General features: G+C 34.5%; 4 protein-coding genes across 5 annotated transcripts; all 4 read left to right on the forward strand.

The window, feature by feature from the left end:
- Positions 1-2,162: 2,162 nt before the first annotated feature.
- LOC114714267 (mitogen-activated protein kinase kinase kinase YODA-like) lies at positions 2,163-4,750 on the forward strand. The gene is made up of 7 exons (XM_028898996.1): positions 2,163-2,244; positions 2,387-2,529; positions 2,634-2,744; positions 2,995-3,057; positions 3,913-3,972; positions 4,051-4,170; positions 4,580-4,750. Exons 1-7 carry the CDS (start codon positions 2,163-2,165, stop codon positions 4,748-4,750), a joined length of 750 nt encoding a protein of 249 aa, XP_028754829.1.
- Positions 4,751-8,234: 3,484 nt separating this feature from the next.
- Positions 8,235-9,164, forward strand: LOC114714268 (uncharacterized). The gene has a single exon (XM_028898997.1). The coding sequence runs from the start codon at positions 8,235-8,237 to the stop codon at positions 9,162-9,164; it is 930 nt and encodes a 309-aa protein (XP_028754830.1).
- A 768-nt stretch (positions 9,165-9,932) lies between these two features.
- LOC114714269 (uncharacterized) lies at positions 9,933-10,772 on the forward strand. The gene has a single exon (XM_028898998.1). The coding sequence runs from the start codon at positions 9,933-9,935 to the stop codon at positions 10,770-10,772; it is 840 nt and encodes a 279-aa protein (XP_028754831.1).
- Positions 10,773-15,327: 4,555 nt separating this feature from the next.
- On the forward strand, positions 15,328-18,295 carry LOC114714225 (serine/threonine-protein kinase STE11-like). 2 transcript variants are annotated; one of them, XM_028898953.1, is made up of 9 exons: positions 15,328-15,455; positions 15,742-16,423; positions 16,507-16,582; positions 16,713-16,775; positions 16,856-17,016; positions 17,178-17,253; positions 17,427-17,486; positions 17,555-17,674; positions 18,024-18,295. In XM_028898953.1, the coding sequence occupies exons 1-9, from the start codon at positions 15,374-15,376 to the stop codon at positions 18,267-18,269; spliced, it is 1,566 nt and encodes a 521-aa protein (XP_028754786.1). In that variant the 5' UTR covers positions 15,328-15,373; the 3' UTR covers positions 18,270-18,295. The 2 variants fall into 2 exon arrangements, with proteins under 2 accessions (XP_028754786.1, XP_028754787.1); XM_028898954.1 differs by having other exon boundaries at positions 16,507-16,564.
- Positions 18,296-26,964: the final 8,669 nt, after the last annotated feature.

Raw genomic sequence — 26,964 nt, forward strand, 5'->3', positions numbered from 1 at the left:
TTTTACTGAATAACATGTTTGAGTAGCATGTTGCTCGAGAGCTTAATCAGTCAATGTAGAACTTCTGGTCTTCCCTCAATAAATTCGACTTCTGATTCAAGCAAAACGAAGGTCAACTTTGAGTGATCATAAATCTTCCAATTCAACTCCAAATTTTGCAAATGACCTATCCCCATAAAGCTCTTTGAGTCTACTTTTTAATGCAACAAGAACCACCCCAAAATTCATTGTATTCACAAAGTTATCTTCATCACAGTGACTGAAGGTCAGAATAAAGGCGTTAAGCCCAACTGCAATGTTTCAAGCAATATATCTCCCTCATATGAAACTCTTTGAAATTGATTTTGGTGTCCATGAACTGTGTTCTGAGTCTAGTTTCATATGAATCAAGTTTCACCTCAAACGGATTTGTGGTTTAAGAGATATTAGAGAAATACCAAACCTATGTCAGAGCTGAATGAAGAACAGAGCATAACAGAGTATGTGTTTTATTGATAAATTGATCGATAAGTGGCTGATCGAGTTATTGATCGATAAATTCCCTTGAAAATCACCCCTGAAGCTTATTTTCAATGTCTATATGAAGGGTGACTCGATATATGATGATATAACTTCCGGTTTGTGCATTTTAGCCTCCGATTGAGCCATACAAACTTCGAATTGAGCATAGCAACTTCTAATATCAAATTTATGAATTTGAATCTTGATATTTCCATTTGATCTTGCAAGTTCTTCTTTTCTCAATCTCTCTTCTTCTTCTTCCTCCTTTTGATCATTTTCTATAACTCAAAGTTTAACATAATAACCCCTTTCTTTTCGAGAAGAAATTACACAAGATATTAAGTGCGGTAGTTAGTCAAAATATGAGACAAATAATTTATGCAGACTTTTTACTTTATCATTTGACATCATCAAAACTAATCATATCTAACAATTTTGAAATTTAAAAGTATTTTGTAAAGAATTTTTTCTTAAAAATATCTCTTTTCGTTGTGGAAAAATGCCCTGATACTTTCCATGTCTCTAAGTAAACGAAAGAAAAGCAGTCAAGTCAGAGAACATCAGATGAAAACAAATGAGAGGTCTAAAATGGCTACCTCTCTCTGTTCAGTAATATAAAAATTATACAACTAATTTATAGACATTAAAAAAAATTAGTTTAGTTACTTATTTATTATAAAATATTTTTATTAACAATGTATATTATTACTTGATGATAAAATGGATAAATATTGGAGAGAATTAAAGTGGATTGAAATATTATATTTAAAGCCTAGCTGAATATTTAATTAACTCATTAAAGATCGGTCGTAGTTAACAATGAATGAATTCCACATTGCTTAAAAATTCACATACTAAATAATAAATTAAAAGAAATGGCTGGCTAGTAATGAACAATTTAAATTGATGAGTAGTATTGATTGAGCACAGGTGGTAGTCACATTATATGGTGTCAATTAAAAAGTTAATAACCTCATACTCTAGTGCTATAAAAATACGATTGAGTCCGCCTCATGATACTTTAGCCCCAGGGCACTTGTTTAAGATCGGCCAATCCCTTGGGACAAATAACCTGATTTCATTCCCAGTATTTCTAAAAGGATGACTATTATGACATGCCCTAAATGTCGTGTTAATTATTACCTCGGTCCTTAATACATGATTCAGTTAGGATTAAATTTGATTATAAATATAAGATTTCAATTTATTTTTATCTCATTTTTTCTGAAAATATCTCTATTAATTCTAAGAAATTCTGACCAATGGACAATTCTAATTATCCAATGCGCATGTTTGAAGAGAATAGTTTAAGGACATATACATTTGTAACAATCTTTAAATTAATTATGTAGTTTTTATATAATTAATTAATGCTATAAAATAAAGAGGTCAATGCTCTACAAGCTAAAGATAAAAAACTTCAGTCAAACATGGCGACTGATGACTTGTGTGGCCAGTGTATTTGCTGACTATGTTTGTCTCTCCCTATTTTGCAGTCTTCATCACTGTATTATCCGTTTCTTTTCTTTTTTTTCTTTTTGGTTCTACTTTGTCGTTTTTCTGATCAAGTTTTGGTCTTTCCTTCTCTATATGCAGACAAGTAGTTGTATTATCGGGGGTGTCTTCTTCCTTTCTTCCTGCAACGTACTCTACCCGCAGACATGTTCGCCCAGAAGAAGAATGATTCATCCCAAAAGCTCTCACATTCAGAAGCCACCATTGCTGTTGCTTATGGGAAAAACGGTAACTAATGTTACTTCTTTTGCTTTTAGAAAAAGAAGACATTAGGTGATCCCTTTCAAATATAGTACTAGATACTTGGTAGTCAAATAGATTGACTTATTGGCACTGGGACAAAGACCAATGGTAGTCAATCATGATGCAGACATGGCCGAGAAGCTGGAAGATGTAACTGATAGAAAGAGTACTGTGCGGGGAAATTGTTCACATTTTAGAGCTCGTCTAGCCTCATTCGTGGAAGCCGCCATGGCTGCAAAACTTGTGGTGGTGGGAGAAGCTCTTGTTTCCGTGATGGCAGTGCTTTTACGGGCACAATAATAAGGCCTCAATTTCGTCTGTACGTTGTGGCCTCCCACTGGTTTGCCTCAATAAAGCTTTTCGCTGTTTTCCAGTTGTCAATAAGTCCCGCAACTTCACAAATGCCATTCTTTGAAAGGATCATGGACGCCATAATTCTGGTTGATCTTCTTATTCCCCTCATCCGGCTGTTTTACCTTCTCCTGGCACCTCTGTTTCTCTCTGCTTCTTCCCAAGAAAGGAGGTCATCCAGGGCGAGGTGTGCCATTCCTGCCTTTCTATCTTATACAAACAAGGATTAATTACTTTTGCGTTTCTGAGGCATTTAATCTTTCCTAGATATATAGCACAAACTAAAATACAATAAAAGCTATCACTCTAATTTTATGAATTCGTTTCCCAGTGGAGTGGAATTCCTGTAACAAGTTGTTGTAAAAAGTGTATCCGTGTTTTCAGGAAATCAAAATTATCCGCCAACTGAAACATCCAAACACTGTGAAGTGTTATGGAAATGAAATTGTAAGTATTCTCCTAATTGAAGCTGATGAGGGAACTATATGCACAATTAATTAATTACTTATTGGTTCAAGCAATGAGTAGGACGCTACATTTCTCTATACATCCAACCAGGTTCACTGAAGAAATATATTTTGGAACTAGGTGTTTTACATGGACTTTCAATTCGAAATTTCACTGAAGAAATTCTCTCATTGGCTGGATTGCCAATGTAATAAAAGAGTTGTTGACGGGTATATTCCCATACTTGCATGGAATACTGCATGAGTTTTGGTCATTGTAACACAGATCTTGCAGGATAATTAATTTTTAACTAATGTTGGGATTACCTTAATTAATTTATTCACCCAACCTCTCATTCTTTGTTTATTTTTATATGTATGATTAACTTTGGTTTGGCCAAGCATGTAAGTTTTTGGATCTCTTGTACCATATGCATTCACGTGACAGAATCAATGCCGTTGATTTTTAAACATGAGGCTTCATATCTTCGGTAATTTAAGATGATGTTTCATGTTTAGTATCAGGTGTTTGTCCCATAATACTACTTTCAGTCATTAACATAATATCTAATTTACTAATTTTAGGAAATTAGGGAAGATAAAAAATTACTTACTTATAACATATCTTATATGATCTCTCTAAAATACATATGTGTATCATTAGATTATATTTCAATTTTTAAGCTGGGCAAATTAGGTTGAAGAAAACAATAAATATAATACTTTAAAATAATTTATTTAACTTTTCTAATATCTCCAAATTAGTCAATTATATCTTCTATTAAAAATGAACAAATACTTAATAAACACCCTTGGCATTGTTATGATGCTCCCATGGCTTTTCTATGTTGAATAGCTAGCAGAATCTGTGGGCAAGCACTTAGAGTTGGGAACTCCATGTTATGTAGCCCCAGAGGTATATGTTTTCATACTCTACATTATGTGTCATAAATAAAGTAGTATTTCTTAATAAACTTGTTTCTCGCACATACAGGTTCTGCCAAAAATAGAATATAAGAGATCGCTTGAAGCTTCTGCTGCTGATATATGGAGTTTGGGCTGTGTAATCATTAAAATGTTCTCAGGGAAGCACCCTTGGCCTGGTTTTGAGCCGGTAAACGCTTCTATGTACACTTCTATGCATACATACGTGTGTGTGTGTGTGTGTCTATATATAGAGAGAGGGAGCTAACATTGCATTAGATAATATATGTGACTTTTCTATTTGCACATAAACTTAAAGTCTCTCTATTGTTGCTTTATCCAGCACAAGCATAACACTTATAATCTTAGAACAGTAGACAAAGCATACAATAATGTACTCAAAGGACCCGCTAATCTTTAGGTCTGGCGTTAATGAAGGAGTGCCCTGGTTAAATGCAACGACAAGTGAGACATTTGGGTATAGTTTTTCATCAAAATAATCTTGGAATTATATGAGACACTGCATCCCATATATGGAGTTTTCATTTATTAATTAATTGATTAATTATATAACTAGAACAAATTCATTTACCAAGCAGGTGCAGGCCTTCTATAAAGTTTGTGTTGAACAGCAACATCCGCCCATACCGGAAGGGTTATGCGAAGAGGGTAAAGGTTTTGTGGAACTCTGCTTCACAAGAACTCCGGCCGAGCGGCCATCTGCTGCAGCATTACCAGACCATTCCTTTGTAAGAGCACAAACAACTTAGCTTGCTGATGGAAGAAAGCACAAACTTAGCCTTGTGAAAAGGCTTCAGTTACTTTGTTATTTTTTCAAGAGTTAAGACGCAAATTTATCCTGAAGGCTTTTGTTCATAAGCGTTGGTCACCAGGGAGATTTTTTTAAAAGCAAATTTGTCTCAAAAATTTAAAATCATAGTAATATTACCTCTCATTATAAAGAATATTAACATTTAACATCACAATTTTATTAGCAGGGTGCAATAATGCCCTGCTTTTTGACTTGTAAGGCAAAGTTATACAGGAAAAGAAAACTTTCGAGTGCTCAAAACTCCTAAATGAAAACCGTAAAAAATTTGTGCCTCTCTTGTCTTGTTACATCTATATTTTCGAAGCAAAAGGAAACTAGGATATCCATTTTGACCCTGTTTGTGGAGACATCTATTTATATGCCCTTGTTGTTATTATAAACTTGAAAATCTAATTGGTCAAATCTCAATCAACCCCTGTGTGTGGGGTACCCCAATTAAATAAGATAGGTTTTTTTGGGGTTAATATAAATATTGGTCCTCCAAGTTTGTCATCATTTTAGTCTTGGTCTCTTAAATTTTAAATAATAAGTTTTGGTCCCTCGAGCTTTTTTTTCATTTAAAACATTGGTCCCTATAATCTAATAAAAAGTTAGAGTATTTTGCTCCTTAAAAGACCAAAATCTATGGTTTAAGACTTGAAGGACCAAAACCAAAATAAGGACAAACTTGAAAGACTAAAGATTATATTAACTGGTTTTCTTTTTCAAATTTACATTATCAACATTTTTGTGAATGATTAAGAATTACTACTATTATGCATCTATTTTTTTTTTTTTGGCTTTTTTCCTTTTCTTTTCGTAAGAAAAGCATGGTACAAGACGATGAATTTTCAAACTCTTGTCTTCTTTATAAGACGTAAAAAAACTGATGAAATGAAATGTAAATATTAAATTTATTAAAGCAAAATCAAAGATTTGCCTTTTCCAAATCCTTGTATACTTAGTTGGAAAAAGCTTAATCCTTCCTCTTAAATATTTTGGGAGATATTAATTTCTCAAAATAATTTGCCAATAAAAGACTACGTAAAACACTGTTCAGTTCCTTCCTGATTTGCCGGTTTGAATTTAATTTGGAGAATACGAATACGACCGTATCATTTTGAGATTCCTCACTTGCAATGCCCCACAAAAAAATATAATTAACAGAAACAAATGGATATGATTATATTACTGAATTAAATGCATGTGGTCCCAATTCAAATCCAACTCAATCTGCAGGTGTTTAGACCCAAAAATGCTTTTAAAAAAATACTTTTTTTAATTGAGGTAAACTTTTCTATATATTTATTTTATATATTATAAAATTATTTTTAAAATTACAGTTTAGTTTACATCCAAACACTTTTTAAAGAATATAAATATATGATGAGGCCAAAACAGGAGATTGATTTGAGCTTTTGTCGCTGAAAAAGTCAACCAAAAATATGGTTGAATGGTGTTTTGTCAAACATTTTGAGAAAAATCATCACAAGTTTCTAAGTAAAAAATGAAATTACCAAAAAGTTCTACAAAGAAATAAGTAATATGTGATAATAAGTTTTAATATAAAAGATAACAACAAATCTATACTGTTAACTTATTATGAAACCTTTTTTTTTTAATTAAATGCACCCTTTTCTTATAATTTCATAATATTTTTTCCTAGTTTCAGTTCGAAACTCACTATTGAGACCATGATTAAGTTACTGGTGGGAAAACACAAACTAGTTAAGTCTTTTCATGGTGGAAAAGTCCGGAGGGTCCCATCATTCAAAGTCATTTCCCAACAACCGCCTCATCATCTTCATCACCTGTCTCCTTGGTTAATATAAAAAATTAGTTTAACTTTTAATTTAGTTTAATTTTTTATTTTATCTTAAATATAAAATTTTAATTTACTTTGTCTCACATATTTATTTATTTTTTAATATAGTTTTTGTAATAGTTACATGTGTTTGAATGTTTCATCAAATGACATTTGATTAGCAATGATATTTTAGAAAAGACAACACCTAATTACTACAAATAACTAACTTAATAAACTTTCTTAATCTACTTAAATTAGTTAATTAACTCTTATATTAAAGACATGAGGCAATAAATAAAACTAGTCGGTGGTAGATTTTATAGTTTGATGACATCGTGTACTTCTTTATAAATAAAAAGTCACGTGTTTAAATAAAAAAGTAAATGGTTGAAAAAGAAATGGAAGGAGAATAAAGAGTTTCTTAAAACTATTTAATCATAATAAAGAGTTTCTTAAAACTATTTAAATGATGGAGATATGCTTAATTAGTTACTATGCATTACTATGATTAGGGCTGAAGTGGATGGAATCAAACAAGAATGATAATGGAGATAAGCTTAATTAGCAACTATTTGCATTATGTGTCTATGATCTTTTCTTTTTCTTTTGACAATAACAACAACAACAAGCCTTATCCCACTAGGTGGGGTCGGCTATATGAATCACACGACGCCATCGTGCTCTGTCAACAACCTAGTCCTTAGATATGTTGTTGACTAGGAGGTCTCGTTCAATGACCTCATTAAGCGTTCTTCTCCTTAGATATCCAGACTTGGGATCGGCTATACAATATAGGCAGAGTTTTTCTTTTTCTTTTGACAAATATTATAAAATTACCATCTGGTCAGTCAATTATGTGTTAAAAGGAATTTTGACCCTGTACTCATATAATCCTTACTTTACGAAGTACATAAAAGCAAATTAACAAAACAATTCACTTAATTTAGACAACATTAAGCTAAAACAAAGAATGCCAACAAGCAACTCACAAAGGTTATAAATACAATTTTCATTACTTTAAATGTGCTGACACTAGATAATCTGTAAGCATTTTGATAAGTAATTTTTAGTAGAACATATGTCTTAATCCTAATGAGTCAAACTTAATTGATCTAAACTTTTGTTATATACTATTCCTGATCTTATTTATAAGATTTTATTTATAGTCTATAAATAATGTTTTAAAACTAGGACTGGAAGTAAAAAAAGCTCTTAGGGAACTTTCGTCGCTCTCTCTCTTGGATTGCGTGCTACCTAAAAACACCCCACGAATGGAAGATCTTGGCCACCGGAAAATCCCTCCAGACCGACCTTCGGATGCGCTAGTGTGTATTAGCAAGAAGAAGAAATCCAGGATCGAAATGGATGACCCCACTTCAGATATGGTGACGGAGGAATCTACTGGAAAACAAGGAATGGAACCAGGAGACGAGGCCATGCCGGACAATGAAAACTTAGAAGGCAAAGCAGGGGATCAGCGGCGCAAACGAGTATCCTACCGAGAATCTCTCCTCGGTTTTAATGGAGTGGCAAATGGAAGATGTGGTATGGAGGAAGATGAACTCCTGTCAGACGTGCTCAATACGGAATGGGAACTACCGAAAGTCCGGAACCATCAGAGGAGCTTGTTGTGCTGATGAACCAGTATCCAATAGTCCCTATTGAGCCCGAAGAATACACAGAGTGGTGCAAGCCTTGGAACTTAGCTCTCATCATTATAGTACTAGGTAAGAGATACAATGTTTACACGCTGAAGGGTCTCCTCTGTAAACTGTGGGGTATGACGGATTTCGATCTAATTGACATCCCAAACAACTATTTTGTGGTAAAATTCTCCAATAGAGAAGGTTGGACGGACTTGTATAAGAAAGTGCTATACGAAGGCCCTTGGGTAGTTCAACAACATAGCGAATTAGTCCAGAGATGGACTCCACATTTTGACCCGTATAACAACCCCCTTAGGCGAATAGCAACCTGGATTCGAATACCCAATATTCCCCTCCATTGCTATAATAAGACCTTCATCACGAGACTGGGCAACAAGGTTGGGAAAACTCTCAAAGTAGACTTAAAGACGCTGACGGAAAACTCAACCAGATTCTCCAATGTTGAGAGGGGCAGGTTCGCGAGAGTGTGCGTGGAGTTAGATCTCCAAAAGAAACTGGTGCCGAGAGTAATTGCAGCAAACTCTATTTACAATGTGGAGTATGAAGGTCTCTATCTTATTTGCTTTGCGTGCGGTCGATACGGTCATCGTAAGGAAACTTGTTCATGGACGCTCAAGACTCCGCAGCAGCTGGACCCAGGGAACTCAAATGAGACGAAATCAGATGCAGCATCGGCTTCAAGGTTACAACAGGGAAAAAACAAAGAGCAACCAGATCAGGACTCATTGACAGCGAATTTGAAAATAGCCGCGGAGGAAGAGTTCGGGAGCTGGATGATTGTCAATCGACGAGGCAGATTCCGTACACAAAGAAATAATATGGTTAAAGAAACTAAAAGAACTATTGGGAGTGGCTCGAGGAATGTCAGAGGGTACAGGGGAGAAAACTCTCAGATTTAGTTCACCGTACTAGAAGGTTTACAAGAAGATGAGATGGATTTGTCAGAAGATAATAAGATTGTAGAGGGAGGAGAAGCCGAATGGTAGCAGAGAGAAGACAATCTAGTCCAAAAGGGTCAGATGGAGAAGGAAAATAGGTTGGAAAAGAGCACTCAGGATGTGGTGGGGTATGCAGGAAAAGAAAAAAGAGGAGGATCAAGAAGTAAGTCAAATCGGGCAAGAGGAAAAGAAAATGAAATTCCTAATGGGGCCTCTAAAAAAGGTAAGGCCCAAATACCAATTGAGAAGGTGGGCCTAGGGAATAAGGTGAAGGCTAGTAAGGCTATTATGGGTCAAAGGCAACACACCATAGTGCACGGTAATATCCATGAAATGGGTTCGAGTATTCTGAACTCAGCCACAAATATAGTGGTAGAGGAACAGAACAGAACAGGTCAACAGGGAGACAAATTTTCTGAGAGAGCAACGCAGGACTTGGTGCTAAGGGATTCCCATCAACCGAACCTATCTACTCAACTAATGCCAAAGTTGAACATTGAGGTCCCAAGAACAGTAGGCTTACAAGCCTTGACTCCTCAACAAGATGAATCATTTCTTGGGGATCCAGGAGAAAACAGGTTGGGTAGAGATGACACTGCTTTGGTTTTAGTAGAGAAAGCCAACCATGGAAGCTTAGTATGGCAGTCAAATGAACAGAGGCCGACCTGGGAAGAGGGGGACCTTAACGTTGAGTAAGTGGCTCTGCTTTGTGAATTTTATTTTATACTAATGATTGTTGCTTCATGGAATTGCAGAGGGGCTGGAAATAAGACGTTTCCAGCAACTGTACAAGAAGTGGTGAGGAGGTATGATATAAACGTCCTGTGCCTTTTGGAAACAAGAGTTAGTGGGTGTAAAGCTGATGAAGTGGTAAGACGGTGTGGGTTTAGTAATTGGCTGCGTGTGGAAGCGTCTGGGTACACAGGGGGGATTTGGGTCCTGTGGAATGATCATGAAATGCAAGTAAATTACATCTGTTCTAGTACTCAATTATTACACTGTGAAATTTGTGACTTGAGAAATGGTGAAAAGTACCTTACCTCTTTTGTTTATGGGGAAACTTCTAGAGCAAAAAGAATGAATCTCTGGCATTCTCTGAGAACAATTACAGGACACTTAGAGAGGGCTTGGTTAGTTGTAAGGGACTTCAACACCTTCCTAAAACCCCAGGATAAACTTGGCGGATCCCCTCCTAATTACCAAGCTATGCGTAACTTTGCTGATTGTGTTTCAGATACGGGACTTATGGAGATACCTATTGTTGGAGAACGTTTTACTTGGGAAAAGAAGGGAGTGAACGAAAGGTTAGATTGGGCTTCTGGTAACCTTGAATGGGAACTGAACTTCTCACAGAGCAAGGTTACACATGGTTTAAAATTTAAATCTGACCATAGGATACTTGTCATTAATACTGGCACTGGGGCTCCAAATTCAAGATTGACAACACGTCCTTTTAAATACAATGCGGCCTGGTCCATGGAAGAAGGGTTTACGGATATAGTTGGTAAATCTTGGAACAATACAGACTGGTACAATCTTCTGTCTGGATTCTTAACCGAAAAGAAATGAATTTGTGATTTTGAGGCACCACTTTTGTACGTGATTAAATGCTCCTCTCGCTTCTTAAAACAAGTGTTGACAATCTTAAGATTATATGCAAGAGAAAAGTCGAGAATAGATTGTCCTCCACTATTAAGCTCCCCAAAACCAAAACCACCATGGGCCCCACTAAATTGTCCTGCTTCCTTACCGACATGTCCATTAAGGTCCCCACTGATAAAATTTTTTTCTTTGAGTGGTATGCTTTGAACCAACCCCTCCATATCTTCCCAGAACTTATCTTTAAGGTGTGTCTCTACCTCAACCTGAGATGTATAGGCACTAATGATGTTGATAGTATCTTTTCCAACAAGTACTCTTAACGATATTATTCTGTCCTCAAACCTTTTAACCTCTACCACGTTTCTTTTCCATGTTCTGTCAACGATGATACCAACCTCATTCCTTGCACTCACCTTTCTTGTATACCAAAGTTTATACTCTCCAAGTTCCTTGGCAACTTCTCCAGTCCATTTGGTTTCTTGGAGGCACAAGATATTAATCCTTCTGTCCCTCATAACTCCTGCTACTTCCATAGATTTCTCATTCAGCGTCCCAATATTCCAAGTGCTAAATCTAATCTTAGTCTCATGAACTAACTTCTTTAGCCGCCTTCGTCCAAGAGAGTGCGGTAGCCCTCGTTCATTTAACACTACATCCGGGCGACGATGCAGCGGCTCTAGCTCATTTCTCATTGTACTTGAGCCATACAACGCGTCACTTCTGGGCAACGACCTAGCATTAGCGTAATTACTTCGTTGATCCATGTTCATGAGATTCGACGGGTTTTTACGTTGGCTGTCGAGGGCCTAACACAACCCTTCTTCTTTATCCGAACTTGGGACCGGCTATACAATATAGGCGGAGTTTTTCTTTTTCTTTTGACAAATATTATAAAATTACCATCTGGTCAGTCAATTATGTGTTAAAAGGAATTTTGACCCTGTACTCATATAATCCTTACTTTACGAAGTACATAAAAGCAAATTAACAAAACAATTCACTTAATTTAGACAACATTAAGCTAAAACAAAGAATGCCAACAAGCAACTCACAAAGGTTATAAATACAATTTTCATTACTTTAAATGTGATGACACCAGATAATCTGTAAGCATTTTGATAAGTAATTTTTAGTAGAACATATGTCTTAATCCTAATGAGTCAAACTTAATTGATCTAAACTTTTGTTATATACTATTCCTGATCTTATTTATAAGATTTTATTTATAGTCTATAAATAATGTTTTAAAACTAGGACTGGAAGTAGTATATGAGAGAAAATAGATAAAACAAAGAAGGAATATGACTCGGATAATCATACTCGTCATTATTAACAATAATAAATTCATATTCTGATGATGACAGGTGATGCGCCATATTGACTAAACAGTCACATGCTAAGTACTAAATGAAAAGAGTTGAGTCTATATATCAACTAGATTATTAAATTTTGACAGATATGGAAGCGTGAGAGCACAAGTGACACGCATAAATTGTCAGGAGGTACAGTATATTATGATCATAGAGGATCGCATGAAGCCAAACAGCTTTCATGAGCTATATGAAAGAAAGCAATGAAAAACACATGCCATTTATAAATGATTGTTTTGTCATTTCATGGTCATTTAACACTGTACGGTTGCGGTAGTACTAAATACCCTGGTACTAAGCCAATGGAACGAGTAGTTTAAGGGATAATGAGTTACATTAGTGTGAGAAAAAAATAGAAATAATTTAAATTTATATTATATTATCTAAAAACTAAATGTCAATTTAATATTTAAATAGATATATGACAACAAAGTATTCCTACCTACAATCTTTTAATCACAAAATTAATAATTAGTAATACTATCTTTGATCCTTTTTTAAAACCTTGATAACCGAATTAAATTGTTTAAAAAAATAAAAATTAGTTAAAAGTAATAAATGTGTCAAACCAACCCTTTTTTCCCTCTAAGTATGTCCTTATTTGTAAAGGGCAAATAAGAGAAAGAAATAGAATAAGAATGAGAGAAAGTATGAGAAAGAATGTAGGATGCTAATTGCTAAGTTGCCAATATTTTAATTAATATAATATATAAAATTAATTAGGGCAAAAATGATAAAAACACATTAAACAATTCTAATCAGAATTTTATAAAAAGATTAAGGCAATTCAAATTTCATATTTTTATAAAAAGAAGGGAGGAAATAACTTTTAAAAAAGACTCTTTTTAAAAGCAACCAAGTTAACCCATAAAATCGGGAGATTAAATGGGTTGCTCTCAGGTTGGTCCGGGTTACTGCGAGCCAAGATTTCTTAGTTTATAAGGGTTGACTCAGCCGACCAAGTGACTCGTTCATTGGTTTCAGGTCCAACCCAACTAGTTCATGTCTGGTTAATGATAAGTACTAAACTCATTCATCCTCAAAATGAGTTCATTTTTTTAATTGAAAAATTATATGTTTGATATGAAACCCGTAACAAACATTTTTTGATAAATATCAACATGGTCTCAACATAAATAATTTTTAAGGTTAAGGTGTCCTAAAGTATTTTGTCAAGTGTATCCAATATTCTAAAGTATTTTGTGGTATATTCAGCTCTTCGAAATATTTTTTCAAATACATCTAGTACTCTAAAATATTTTGTGGTATAATTTTGCTCTTAAAGTATTAATTTTTTTCAAAAGTAACTGTGCTTTTAAAGTATTATTTTATGAGCATTTCTAATTCCATTATTAACTCCTCAAAATGTCGGTTAAATGAATGTATATTATGTACAAATAAAGTATTTTTTAAAGCATTTTTTAGGGTGCTGAATGTATCTAAAAAATACTTCAGAGTATTAAACGCATCACAAAATACTTTAGGATACTGGACACATAAAAAAAATATTTCAGAGTGTTGAGTGTACCACAAAATATTTTAGGGAGTTGGACGCATCTAACAAAATACTTGAGGATGCTGAACATACCCAATTTTTTACTGTAGTATTTTAGTAAATATTTTTTGTTGTATAATATTTAGGTAAATTTTTTTTACTCTTCATTATAAGATTAATTTTATTTTAAATTTATAACTATTAAAATAAAAATTTGTTCAAAAATATATAAAAGAAATAAATTGAATGGTTCATATTAAAATGTAGGTTTTCTTGAACCAATTCTTTGTTTTACCAAGTGACATTAATTTTACAATGGCTTTATAAGTTATAAAGATATGATTTTAGTTATTTTGAGTATTTTAATTCTGTACATAATTTTTTATATATAAAAATGCTTCCATTTTTTAGGACCTGGCTTTTCGAAAATATATCTTTTCGTTTTGAAAATACCTTATACTTCCCACGTTGAATTCAAAAAGTAACGAAAGCCAATAAGAAAGAGCAAAACAATTAAGTCAGAGAACATCAAATAAAAACAAACGAGGGGTCTAGTGGTCTACAATGGCTTGTACTGAATAATTAATTATGATTGTATTTAACGGTAAATAAATTCCACTTTGATTATAAATTATTACCTCCCATACTAAATATTAGAGCTAGCTGACTAATTTGAATAGAGTAAGAAAATAAGTTACATTAATTATTTGTAATAAATATGTGTTGTCCTTCTGAAAATATCATTACTAATCAAGTTTATTGGTTAGAATTATTATTATTAGAAGGACTATATTTAAAAAAAAGATAAATATGAGAGAAAGTGAATCGAAATTTTATATTTGAGATCAAAATAAAAATCAAATGAGGCCTTATATTAAATACCGGAGTATAATGCTTTAGCTTCTGGGCACTTGTTTAAGATCCCCCAATTCTTGGGGACAAATAACCTAATTTCATCCCCAATATTTTCAAAAGGATGACTACTATGGCATGCCCTAGGTGTCAATTAATTCTGTAAAATAAAGAGATTAATCTTCTAGAAGCTTAGTGACCAACAACTTCAGTCAAATGTGGCGACTGACTTCTGTGGCCCCCATATTTGCTGACGCTGGTTATCTCTCGTCATTTTGGAGTCTTCATGTTTCTCTCCGTAATTTGTCTTCATCACTTCGTTATCGCTAAATCCAACTCATTCTCAATCTAACCACTTGCTTCTTCTTCTCTCTCCTGCAACTCGCACTTAGAGTCCTCTCTCTCTCTCTCTCTCTCTCACTGAATTCTCTATTGATTCTCTCTGTTGTATACCTTTCTTCGGTGACGTCTTCTTCTTTCTTTTCTGCTGAGTTGCTTCTATTTACTGTAATGAGCTTTTGCTCTAAGACATTTGGATGGTCTCTGAGAGTATAAAGGTTGATATTATATACTCTGCTTGTAGTGTGACACCTGCATATTGCGTTTCTCGTTTTTTGTTCTCTTTTGCGTTTTTCTGATCAAGTTTTGCTCTTTCTTTTTCTATACGCAGATAAGTAGTTGGATTACTGGGGATGTCTGCTCAAGGTTTAATGTCCTCCTCTCTGGTGATGAAGAGACTAAGCTCGTGCGGAAGCAAATTGCTATTCTGAGCTGAGACTGTGAGAGGAACGGAGCTTCTTCTTCTTCCTCTTCCTCTTTCCTGGTTCCTGCGCCGTACTCTGTCCTCAGGCATGTTGGCCCAGAAGAAGAATGATTCATCCCAAAAGCTCTCACATTCAGAAACCATCATTGATGCTGCTTACGGAAAGAACGGTAACTTTTGCTTTAGAGAAGAAGAAATTGGGTGATCCTTTATTTGATTTTTTTAAATATGATACCGGGACTGGTCTTGAAAAATAATCAGAAATCTAGAAATTCGAATCGCACGAAAATATAGTATTGCATAATTGGTGGTCAAATATATTGACTCATTAGCAAGTGGAAAAAGACCAATGGCAGTCAGTACATTCTTGTTGATAATAATAGTAATTCACTTATTGAGAATATTAAATAATCTTCTAACAGATTACATAATCCATAATTTATTTTAATTTTGCAGGTCTATTGGGGATGACCTCAACTCCGACTGTTCCAAGATCCATGCCGGATGAAATTTGCCCGGCTTCTCTCATCAAGAATGACACAGACATGGCCGAGAAGCTGGAAGTTGTAACTGATAAATCTGAAACGATGTTGGGTTTGAGAAAGAGTACTGTACGGGGAAATTGTTCACATCTCAAAGCCCGTGTAGCCTCATTCTTGGAAGCCACCAGGGCTGCAAAACTTGTGGTGAGGGGAGGAGCTCTTGTTTCCTTGATTGCAGTGCCTTTACGGGGCACAATTATAAGGCCTCCATTTCGTCTCCACTTGGAAATAAGGAGACCCAACATGGACACGTCCCACTGGTTTGCCTCAAACAAGCTTCTTGTACTTGTTCTTGCTGTTTTCCACTTGTTACTAGGTCTCGCAGCTTCACAAATGCCGTTCTTTGAATGGATCATGGACGCCATAATTTTGGTTGAACTTCTCCCACTACTTTACTGGCTGCTGCGACCTCTGCCTCTCTACGTCTTCTCAAGAAAGGAGGTCAACCAGAAAGAAGCTATCAAAGTTGATAAGTTCATTCAAGAAGATGATTCTGCTGTTAATTCAGTCTCTCATACCACCAATCCTCGCCCATGGGAAAGAGTGGAACGTATTGGGGCTGGTGGATATGGGAATGTTTATGTTGCACGCCACAGGTAAATGAGTAAACTGGCATTTTGATCTTATCGTCTTAGTTTTAATTTCCTCGTAAGAAATATGTGTTCTCCATTTCTGACAGGGAAACCCGAGAGTTATTTGCAGTAAAGGAACTGAATGACATTCACAAACTTACAAAGGTAGAATCTATAAAAAATGTACGCCCTAATCCTATATGTCATTACACTTTCTTTGTCATACTTATATAATCCTCCACAAGTGAAGAAATGATTATATTCTCACAGTTCATTGTATCAAACTTGACAACGAGCGTACCTGTGTTTTCAGGAAATCAAAATTCTCAGCCAACTGGAACATCCAAACATTGTAAAGTATTACGGAAATGAAACAGTAAGTACTCTCCTACTTTAAGCTGATGAGCGAAGTGTGTACACAATTAATTAATCACTTACTGGTTCATGCATAATTAGATTGGACGCCACATTTTTCTATACATGGAATACGTCCAATCAGGTTCACTGAGGAAATATATCTCGGACAGAAGGGTTTTACCTGAACTTTTAATCCGAAATTTCACCAAGCAAATTCTCTCTGGGTTGGATTACCTGAGTAATAAAAGAGTTGTTCACAGGTATAATCCCATACTTACATGGAATACTGCATGAGTTCTGGTCATCATAAAACACACAGCTTGTAGCATAATTAATTTTTAACTGCTGTGTATTGGGATTGTCATGATTAATTTATTCCCCGCACCTCTCATTCTTTATTTTTATATGTATGATTATATAGGGACATAAAGCCGGCCAATCTACTTGTCGATTCTAACAACATAGTAAAGCTAATTGACTTCGGTTCGGCTAAGCATGTGAGTTCTTGGATATTTTGTACAAGATGGTGTCTCATGTTTAGGATGAATATGTGTGTCCCATAGTATTGCTGGTTAATTATTTGTGGCCTTTTAAATACCCTTGCAACTGATATGATGGCCCCAAGAGTAAGTAATAGTGATGACTTAATTGGGTTTTGTGTGTTGAATAGCCAGCAGAATCTGTGGGCCAGCACTCCATGCCGGGAACTCCATATTATGCAGCCCCAGAGGTACATATTTTCATACTCTACATTATGCGTCACAAAGTATTTCTTAATAGACCTGTTTATACATACAGGTTCTTCAAAATATAGAATATAGGACGTGGCATGAAGCTTCTGCTGCTGATATATGGAGTCTGGGTTGTGTAATCATAGAAATGTTCACAGGGGAGCATCCTTGGCCTCATGTTGATCAGGTAAACGCTGTTGCACTTCTATGTATATATAGAGCGAACATGGCTTTAGATAATATATATATTTATATATATATGACTTCTTAATTTGCACATATATATAAAATCAAAGAATATAAGTGTCTGTTATTTTCTGCTCTAAACAAATGGAGCAAAAACAATGTATATAATGGACTTTAAGGACTAGTTTATCTTTAGGTCTGGCGTTAATGAGGTAGTGCCTTGTTTAAATGCACGGGCAATAAGTGAGAAATTTGGGTATTAAGTATATGAAACATTGCATGCCATATATGGATCTTTCATTTATTGGTTAATTAAATATATAACTAAAACAAATTCATTTGCTAAGCAGGTGCAGGCTTACTATAAAATTTGTTTTGATCATCAACATCCGCCCATACCGAAAGAGTTGAGCAAAGAGGGTAAAGATTTTCTTCAACTCTGCTTCCGAAAAACTCCGGCCGAGCGGCCTTCTGCTGCAGCATTACTAGAGCATCCCTTTGTAAAAGTACACAACTTAGCTTGCTGGTGGAAGAAAGTACGAGGCTTGATATTGGGAGTATTGGGAGATTTTAGCATGACACACGCACAGACATAGATATAGAACTAAGGCCTTAATTAGTATATATAACACGGGGAGGGGGTGTCAGCTGCACCCTCTAATGCCTTCCTTGCTATCCCTTCATTTTGCCTCCCTTCCCAAATGTCTTTTAATCATTATATTCTATATAAAATGAGTGATATTTTGATATTTTATGGGCAAAAACTAGTACATTTTTTTTATTTTTACGATTTTTCAGATATTCTACATAAAATCTATGGTTTCTTTTTAATTTAGAGTATTTTTCTTCAAAAAATCATAACAAAATTGAAAACTATTGTATTATTTTTTGTGCATAAGATATCAAAGTATCACTTTATGTAGAATTTAATGATCAAAAGAAATAAGAAAGAAATATTTGAGAAGGGAGGCAAACTCAAAGGGCAACAAGAAGGGCATTAGAGGGGTTACAATAGACACCCCTAAGAAGGGTCGTCTCCTCAATAATTTTGTGCTTAGCAGGAGCATTATTCTTCATGAAAATATTCATTCTTTGCTCGAGAATTTTGTATATCGACCTTTATCTTCAATTCCAACAGAAGATGGATATGGTAAATGGCTGCTGTTTTGTCATCTTTTGTTTCCATTATTCTGCCAACTTAATTGCATTTAGAGTTCAAATAACTTCGTCCAATCTTTTAGTTCGCAGATATAATTAAGGAGACACAAAAGCAACCGACCAGAAAGTTAATTACAAGTATTCGTGTACGCCTAGCTCCCTTGGCATACTGTTAATGGCTCTCTCGTACTTTACGTGTGTTTCGTTGCATGTCCATGCAGACGTGAATATTCATAATTAGGTGTCAAATGTACAAACTACCATATACTTTTCTGGTCCTATTTATAAGACAGAGAAAGAAGGTTTTTTTAGTTATATTTATAAGTTACTTTATTAAATTTTTACTATGAATTGTCATATCGTCCTTCATTTGTTACAGTATAAGTAGTTATTTTTTTTAAAGGTGTATGCATTAAATAGGTATAAAATTGGAAGATTGTTATGTTTTAATGAAAAATTAATGGAGTTTAAAATTTTTCTTAATCTGTGTGAAATATGTTGAAAATGTTTTATAAATAAAACCAGAAAAGTATATCAGAGCGCACGTGCAATGATGAAAAAGTTCAGTTGACTATGGCTTTTTATGGGCAGTCGCAGGTAGAAAATTGCTACTTTAACGTTTGAATTAATGATTGTGTCTTGTCATTTTCTTCATTATTGGTCAATGTTCTCACTCAGTCCAATTAATTTTTAATATATACACTTCTTTTATTTCTTCTTTGAAAGTGTCATTGTCTTGGAATTTTTTTCCCCTAAAGAAGGATATTGGGCGGTTCCATAATACGGGCAAGGAATTAATTGTTGGGAAAATATTAGGAATAATAATGATTTAAGTTTCAAAGCTTAAATCTTATAACGGTCCGGTCTCAACAAATTTTGTTGAATATTAACTTCGAATCGATTTAAATAATTACGAGTATTTTTTGGCCAAAAATAATTACAAGAATGAAAGTCTAAGTTGCAAGTCTGATATTAATACTACTTTTGCTTCGGATAACTGATTTGTGTAAATTAATGAAATTAGGTAATATAATTATATATAACAAATGTATTTTGGTTTTCTAAATTGTTCTATTTAATCACATGCAATAGAGATATTCTTTGACTGTGAGCCCCCTTAATATATGCAATCAATAATGATACTTTAAAAATATATATATAAATTTAGAAAGACAAAGCAGATTAAGACCATATATTTAGCATCAAAGTGAATTTTTTTTATCTAGTTTCTATATTTAGAAGCAGAAGATAGTTAGTAATGGTGAAGTATAATATATATATATATATATATATATATAGCTTGCAAATTGAACTCTCATATTCAGAAGTTTTCGAATTATTATTTATAACTTTTTTTTAAACAATTTTTTAGACACCTAAACATTTGGAGTTCTGCCACATTATTATCGTCCTTCAAAAATCATTAGTCAAGAGGAACAGAGGGACAAAATATTAGTCCAAAGAGACGGCTATTTTGGACCTGACCATTCGGACGGCTATTTTGGACTTGACCATTCGCTAAGATAATTTTGGCAGCATATGCGCTTATACTACTAATAATAATAATAATAAACACCCTCTAAAAATTTGAGGGCATACTAAAGTAAATCAGTACTCATATTATTTTTGTTTATGAGTATAAAAATAGTCCTTTTGTCATCCTTCTTTGTCTGTACACCAAACAAAACAACTTTAGTACCAAATTCTCTGCATTTAGCTTGGCGGAGGGATGTAAAAATTACTCAACTGATCAATTCTCATTATTGGTGATTCAATTAGATTTTCTATGTAGAAATATAATTTTTTGGCCGTCAAGTTATATATATGTTTGCAATTTGATATTATAAGATGGCAATAAAATTAAATAGTCTTGATCACGAAACAAGGATATATAACTTAGCAGTGATCCTCCCCCTTCACTTTCTCTTCTACGCTTCTTATCTTAGTTACCTTCTTTAATTTTGTCTCCCTCTGTAAATCAATCCCTCATCCAGTATTAACAGTACTAGCATCTTCCTTTCAATTTATTGTGTGTGTGTTCCGCTGACTCTTTCCTGCCCCCCACCATAATACACGCAATCTCATCCATGCATCCATCTCTTGTGGCATGTTTGGTAGCAGTGATGGGGCTGTTTGACCGTGGGTGGCTTAGATGTGTGAAGGAGAAATGGAGGAGTATGAGATGGGGAAGGGAAATAATATCTTGACATTAAGCTTCACTGGTATAACATGGCAAGTTTATGGAGTGGGATGTTTGAGCTTGATTCTGGAAGTGTCTTCTTTGTTCTCTAATGCCTCAAGTATTGTGGGTTTGCCTATTGTGCCAATTTTGGCTGATTGTTTTTGTTCCATGACACAATGAATGGGTTGAAGTTGATATCTTTGGTGCTTGCTCTTTGGGGCTTTTTGTCATACATCTATCAGCAGTATCTAGATGAGACTGATTCCAAGTTTCAACACCCAAGGCATGAAGGCATAATGATATTTTTAGAGATTATTCACGGTCTCACAGAGTAAAGAATGAAATAACGATACGCGTTATTTATTTATTTTTCGTTTTTTTGGGGGGGGGGGGTGGTTGTTATGAGCGAGGAATAAAGAAAGGCTATTAACATGCTTGGTATGAATATAAATTGAAAGATAGGGTCAAAAAGGTTTGGGAAAAGATGAGAGTGGTTGGGGAGAAACGTAAGAGTGAGAGAAAAATGTAGCCCGGAAATTCCGAGTAAAGTGTTTCCTTCGACGAATAAGAGATTATGAAGTAGTCATTGAGCGAGTTTCCTAACCAGCTGGGAACCTCTCCTCTTCCTTTCTCTCTTTTTTTTTTTTTTTTTAACTGTTAGATTAACATATTTCAACAGTTCAGATTTTAATTTTTTAAAAACTACTTGTAAAATTTTTTTTAAAAACATTTAATGCACTTAAGAACTATTAGAATTAAATTTTAATGCAGTTTGTAATTTAATATTTATTTATTTTTATAATTTAATATTTTAATAATAGTTTTAAAAAGATTTAAATATGAACTCTTAAAATATTAATCTGATAGTTAAAAAAAGAAGAGAAGGGAAGAGGATAGGAAACGAAGAGGAGAGGTTTCAAACCAGTTTCTTAAGAAGTTCACCATCAAAGAGTTCATCCACGAGAGCAAGCTTCTTAGGCTTTAATTTCCGAAATATTCATTACAGCAGACAACAATGAAATTAGCATAGTTAGGCAGTCCAAAGAGACTCTGCAATTTGAAGAAGACCATTTCGGCAGTATATACGCTTATGATTTCATTTTATTTTTAATTATGTTTCTGTAATTTAGGCAATTCATAAAAAGAAAAAAATTGTAGAAACTTAATTAAAAACGTGAGAATATAAGGACCTGATCATAAAACAACTACATAAACCTGGTAAAAAAAAACAAGTGAAGTTATAATAACCTGATTAAAAAAAACAAGAAGAAGAAAAAAATTGGGGTGAAGAGCTTAGAAAAAAGAATATATATATTTATTAAAGAGTATCTTAAAAATTGTAACTACCCTAAGTAAATTTTCTAACTATCCAAAAAGGAGTATAGTCTGCGCCTTAACAGCCAACAAGAAAATTCATGCCCAGTCCCTAAAACCATAATTTGGATTCGAACCCAAAAGCAAAGAAAAAGCTAAATATTCAAACGGCAGGGGAATCTTACTCTATAATATAATGATGAGGGAATTATATGTTTTTAGATGCGAAAAGGAAGGTTTTTGGTGAAGAGAAGCCACGGCTTCATGATCAATGTTCACAAGGTTTAGCTTTATGTGTGGGTTGAAGTTGCGATCCTCATTGATCTTTATCCAAGGGTACGAAAATTTATTTAAGCCATTATAATTTTTCTCTTGAATTCTCATAATTTTCTCAATTATAGTTATCGCTCCTACACTCATAATTTCTTAATCTGTGACAGAAATGACATTAGTAACTAATAATGCGACTCTAACTGGCATTATACTTGGATTATTTTCGCCACATGGATCTAAATAAATTGAAAATTAACCACATTACATATTATATATAGATGTAAGGAGATCATCATGGGAATAATAATTTATTTTTATGTTAATAATAAGAAAATTTTATTTCATCATTCTCTTTTTAAAGATCATCATGGGAATAATAATTTATTTTTATGTTAATAATAAGCAAATTTTATCTCATAATTCTATTTTTAAAAAACTTAAATATTTTGCATTTTTTTTGGATAAATTACATCTTACTTAGTCAATCAATCCAGTTACTTCATAATTTGTGGCTTATGAGGTTAATTTGGATTCTACGAGTAGCCTTAGCTGAAACAGATACGAGACACAGAGAATGTGATTGATACTGGAGAATACAAGACACAGAGACATATGGAGATGATGATACTGCGCATGTGATTCCTATTCCCAGAACATTTGAATGAGTGACAGTATATTCAGGGGAGGAAGCTTTTAAAATCTTTTACTTTAACATCTACGGAAAATTAGATTACTTAATTAAAGTTACATGTAAGCTTGTTATGATATATCTAACTTAATTATATCATTTATGGAAAAGATTTATCTGCTTAGCCTTCTATACTTAATATACTTTCATTTAATTAAATTAAAACATGTAAATGTCAAAGCTATCGATCAAACCTCTCTAACTTGTGAAAAAGAGTTCATCATGTGAAAAAATAAATTAATTCTGGTTTTTAATATAAAAGTTAGTATTTCTCCACTGTATAATACACAAATTAACATATTTGATTAGATTTAAAATTCTAATAGATTGCATTATTTAAATTGACTCAAGATTTACTTCTTATAGGAATATAAATTTTTTATTTATTCAAATGGGATTTAGTTTAGATATGCAAAATGTAGAAAAAATAGATAAAAATTTAAAATTAATTATTTATTTCTCCATTGAAGCCTCCAATTAACATATCATTTAATTATAATGCTCTCTATTTAATTTAATATATTCAAATCTCAATTTGAGCCTCCAATTAAAATCTCATTTAATTCAACATATTCAAATCTCATTTTTAATATATTTGGATCCCATAATATCATATCCGACCTATTTTAAATGAATAGGGAATCAGATATTATAAGTTTTCAAGAATATAGTTGATATAAGACTCCAATCTACTTTATCTCTCATGTTTATCTTTTTTTTTCCCCTCCTTCTAAGTAGTCTTTATAGTGATTGTACATGTTAAAATTTCTATAAAAGGATGGTTTCAATATACATGATTGAAAATGATATTTTAGGGACACCAGCATATATTTGTAATAAATAACAAACTTAACTAATTTTTTTAATATCTCAAAACTAGTTATCTAACTCTTATATTATATAATATTTTCAAATTAGCAATTAATTTTTTTTATTGAAGCAGAAAAAACTCACAGGCCTTCTTTTTGTTGACGTAATTGGACGGTTCTATTGTTTTGTTTTTGAAAAAACGCACAGAATTTTTCCAAATCTAAAAGTAAAGTTAATAATTTTAAAAAAAGTTGCACGCAGATGGGATTCAATTGCGGGATTCAAGGAACATGACGACCATGATATTCAAGGATTCCAAAAAGAAAAACCTTTTTTTTTTTCCCCTTAATAAAAGGGCCAGAGGGAGAGTAAATTTCAGCCCGCAAATTCCGTGTAAAGTGGGAATCATGAAAGTGAAATTTCCCTTTGCCGCGCTGTCCATTGTTGACTAGTAGCTGCTGGGAGTATCAAAGATGGCGGTTTGTTTGGGCATGAAGAAAGTAGAACCAGTGAATTGGTTTTGAAACATACCCATATCTCAGCCATCGTTCAACAGACATGCAATCTCTTCCATGGCTACACTGCTGAGAGATCTGGATCCACTTGTTAGTGAACGCTGGTTGAGATTACTGCCTTCTTATGAGACGCTGTCTGCCAAACATGACTTCATGGTTGTCATTATTTATCTGGCACAGGTATGTGTTAATTTTGGGGACCTCGTTGGAACATATGAGCGGTTTCCAATGGTGAGAGTGGTTGCAGTAGCCTGTATTTGGCGTTTGATGCAGTGTACACTACTGGGGCAAAACAAGGTCCCTCCCCTCTATTACCCGCGAAATGTTCTCCCATTCTATGACCTCCCCATTACAGTAGTTTTTGCTGCTTTTTGCTACGCCATTCATGTAATTGCGAAATCCCCGGCAGCTAAATTATTTCTGAATGCATGTTTTTTTCTCTGGATTGTGTACGAGGTACGCCATTGTAGGGGGCCGTGACAATCATATTAGCTGCTATTCACGCATATACTTGACTTCACTGTGCTAGAAACAATACATATGTTATACACAATATTTTCAGCAGCTGAGTCATCAATATACTTCGCTAATGAACATGCTTTTATGAACTTGTTCTGAAATATAATGGTTGCTTCAATGATCATGCATCTGCAGAAACTGAAACAACATATCAGCCCTGCCCCAGCCTCCTCTTCCATCACGAAGTTGCTTCATCAAGAGAATAATGATGCTGCTAATAATTCAATCTCTAGCCAACGGGAAACACTGGATCCTATTCATATTCGACTTACTAACCATTTCTCCATCATCCTCCGGGCAGCGCTGTGAGTTGATTCAGTGGTCCAGCTTGAAAGCCTGCACGGAACATTCGCAGTTTCATGGTGGTGCCCGTTGCTTCTAATGAAAATTATGTACTGTCGTACGCCGGGGAAATTCGAGAACCCTTCCGACCAATACCTACGAAAGGATGTCCTATCTTATTACCTCCCAATAACTGCAGCTATCACTGTTTTTTACGGCATCGTTCGCACATTTCCCACAACCTTACTCCTTGCATCATCTATGGATAATTCCTCTGGCCTTCATGCGAAACAGAGGGTCTTACTGGGGCTGCAGAAGTTGGAGCTGTTTCTTCTTTAAACACTGACTTGGTTCATCAACCCAATTATGATGCTCCTCCTTCAGTCTCTTCTACCTCGAATTTTATATATGATGATCCTACTGGGGATGGTGGGTCCGTATCTGTTCATGTTGCCTCAAGCAGGTATGCATACAAGTCTTGGGCTAAATTCTTTTTTTCAACTTATTTTCTTAATATCTTGATTTATTAGTCAATAATTAGTTAATGATGTAGACACTTGTGTAGCCATATAAAGCATGTACTGTGTTTTCCTCATAAATTGGGTTCTGATGGTCTTCTTCAAATTCAAAGTAAAGTGAGGGTCGAAGTTAATTTAACTTTGAGACAAAACCATTTATTTATTAAAAAGAAAGAGAAAATTCCGTTGCCATGGTTTGCTTTGTTGACAACCTATTAATATGGAGAGAGCAATAGGAGATAAGCTATTCAGTAGAACTTAGAAAGGACTTTTAATTTGCGAAATTATCTAACCAGACCAACTTGTTTATATATATATATATATATATGGAATTATGCACACATCTCAGAGATGATCCAATGTCGTTCATGGCTGCACAACTGGGGGATCGGCCTCTTCGTGAACGCTTGTTGAGATTATTAGTGCCTTCTACTGCGACGCTGGCTTCAAATTTTGGCATAGCGATATGTTTTGCTCCAGCGTACCTGGTTGAAAGACCGAAGAAGCATATAAGTTCATGGAACTGTATCCCGAGCTCACAGGTTTTGCAGTCAACTTTCAAAATGTATGCACATAAGATGGGCGAAAGACAAGAGACTGGAATGACCTAAACAGTTAACTGATGTGAATGCAAATCAAAGATATATTTATATATTCACATCGTCAGAGTGTATCGAATACAGCCAAGCACTCAACGCAACAGAAAAGATGACAAAGCAGGGAAATACGGAAGACCCGTCCAGAGAGAGAGAAGATTCTCCAAATCATGCACAACCCTCCCTCGCGTCTTGACACAGTTTTTATGCTAATGTACTGGCCTCCAGCTCACGCAATTTCCATGTGCTCTTTCTCACCCACATGCTACGCCTTGGTTGGACTTGGGCCGAGTCCCCAGTACCTAATCCTGCTGTTGCAAGCCCATCCTTGGTTGGGTTCTGGTTGTTTATAACATTACCCCCCCTTTGAAACGAACCTTGTCCGTAAGGTTCAGGTGGGGATACATCTGGCACAGATCATGACTCCATTCCCATG

The sequence above is a fragment of the Neltuma alba genome, unplaced genomic scaffold (genome assembly GCF_004799145.2).
Source record: "Neltuma alba isolate B1F8T4 unplaced genomic scaffold, ASM479914v2 tig00011497_pilon, whole genome shotgun sequence".
Taxonomy (NCBI): domain Eukaryota; kingdom Viridiplantae; phylum Streptophyta; class Magnoliopsida; order Fabales; family Fabaceae; genus Neltuma; species Neltuma alba.

Bases quoted from the DNA above. Each gene is read 5' to 3' on its own strand.
- LOC114714225 (XM_028898953.1), top strand. From the start codon at position 15,374: ATGTTGGCCCAGAAGAAGAATGATTCATCCCAAAAGCTCTCACATTCA. The intron at 15,456-15,741 runs GTAACTTTTGCT...TTAATTTTGCAG, and splicing joins TGCTGCTTACGGAAAGAACG to GTCTATTGGGGATGACCTCA. The intron at 16,424-16,506 runs GTAAATGAGTAA...CATTTCTGACAG, and splicing joins GTTTATGTTGCACGCCACAG to GGAAACCCGAGAGTTATTTG.
- LOC114714267 (XM_028898996.1), top strand. From the start codon at position 2,163: ATGTTCGCCCAGAAGAAGAATGATTCATCCCAAAAGCTCTCACATTCA. The intron at 2,530-2,633 runs GTGATGGCAGTG...GCTGTTTTCCAG, and splicing joins TGGGAGAAGCTCTTGTTTCC to TTGTCAATAAGTCCCGCAAC. The intron at 3,973-4,050 runs GTATATGTTTTC...TCGCACATACAG, and splicing joins CATGTTATGTAGCCCCAGAG to GTTCTGCCAAAAATAGAATA.
- LOC114714268 (XM_028898997.1), top strand. From the start codon at position 8,235: ATGAACCAGTATCCAATAGTCCCTATTGAGCCCGAAGAATACACAGAG.
- LOC114714269 (XM_028898998.1), top strand. From the start codon at position 9,933: ATGATTGTTGCTTCATGGAATTGCAGAGGGGCTGGAAATAAGACGTTT.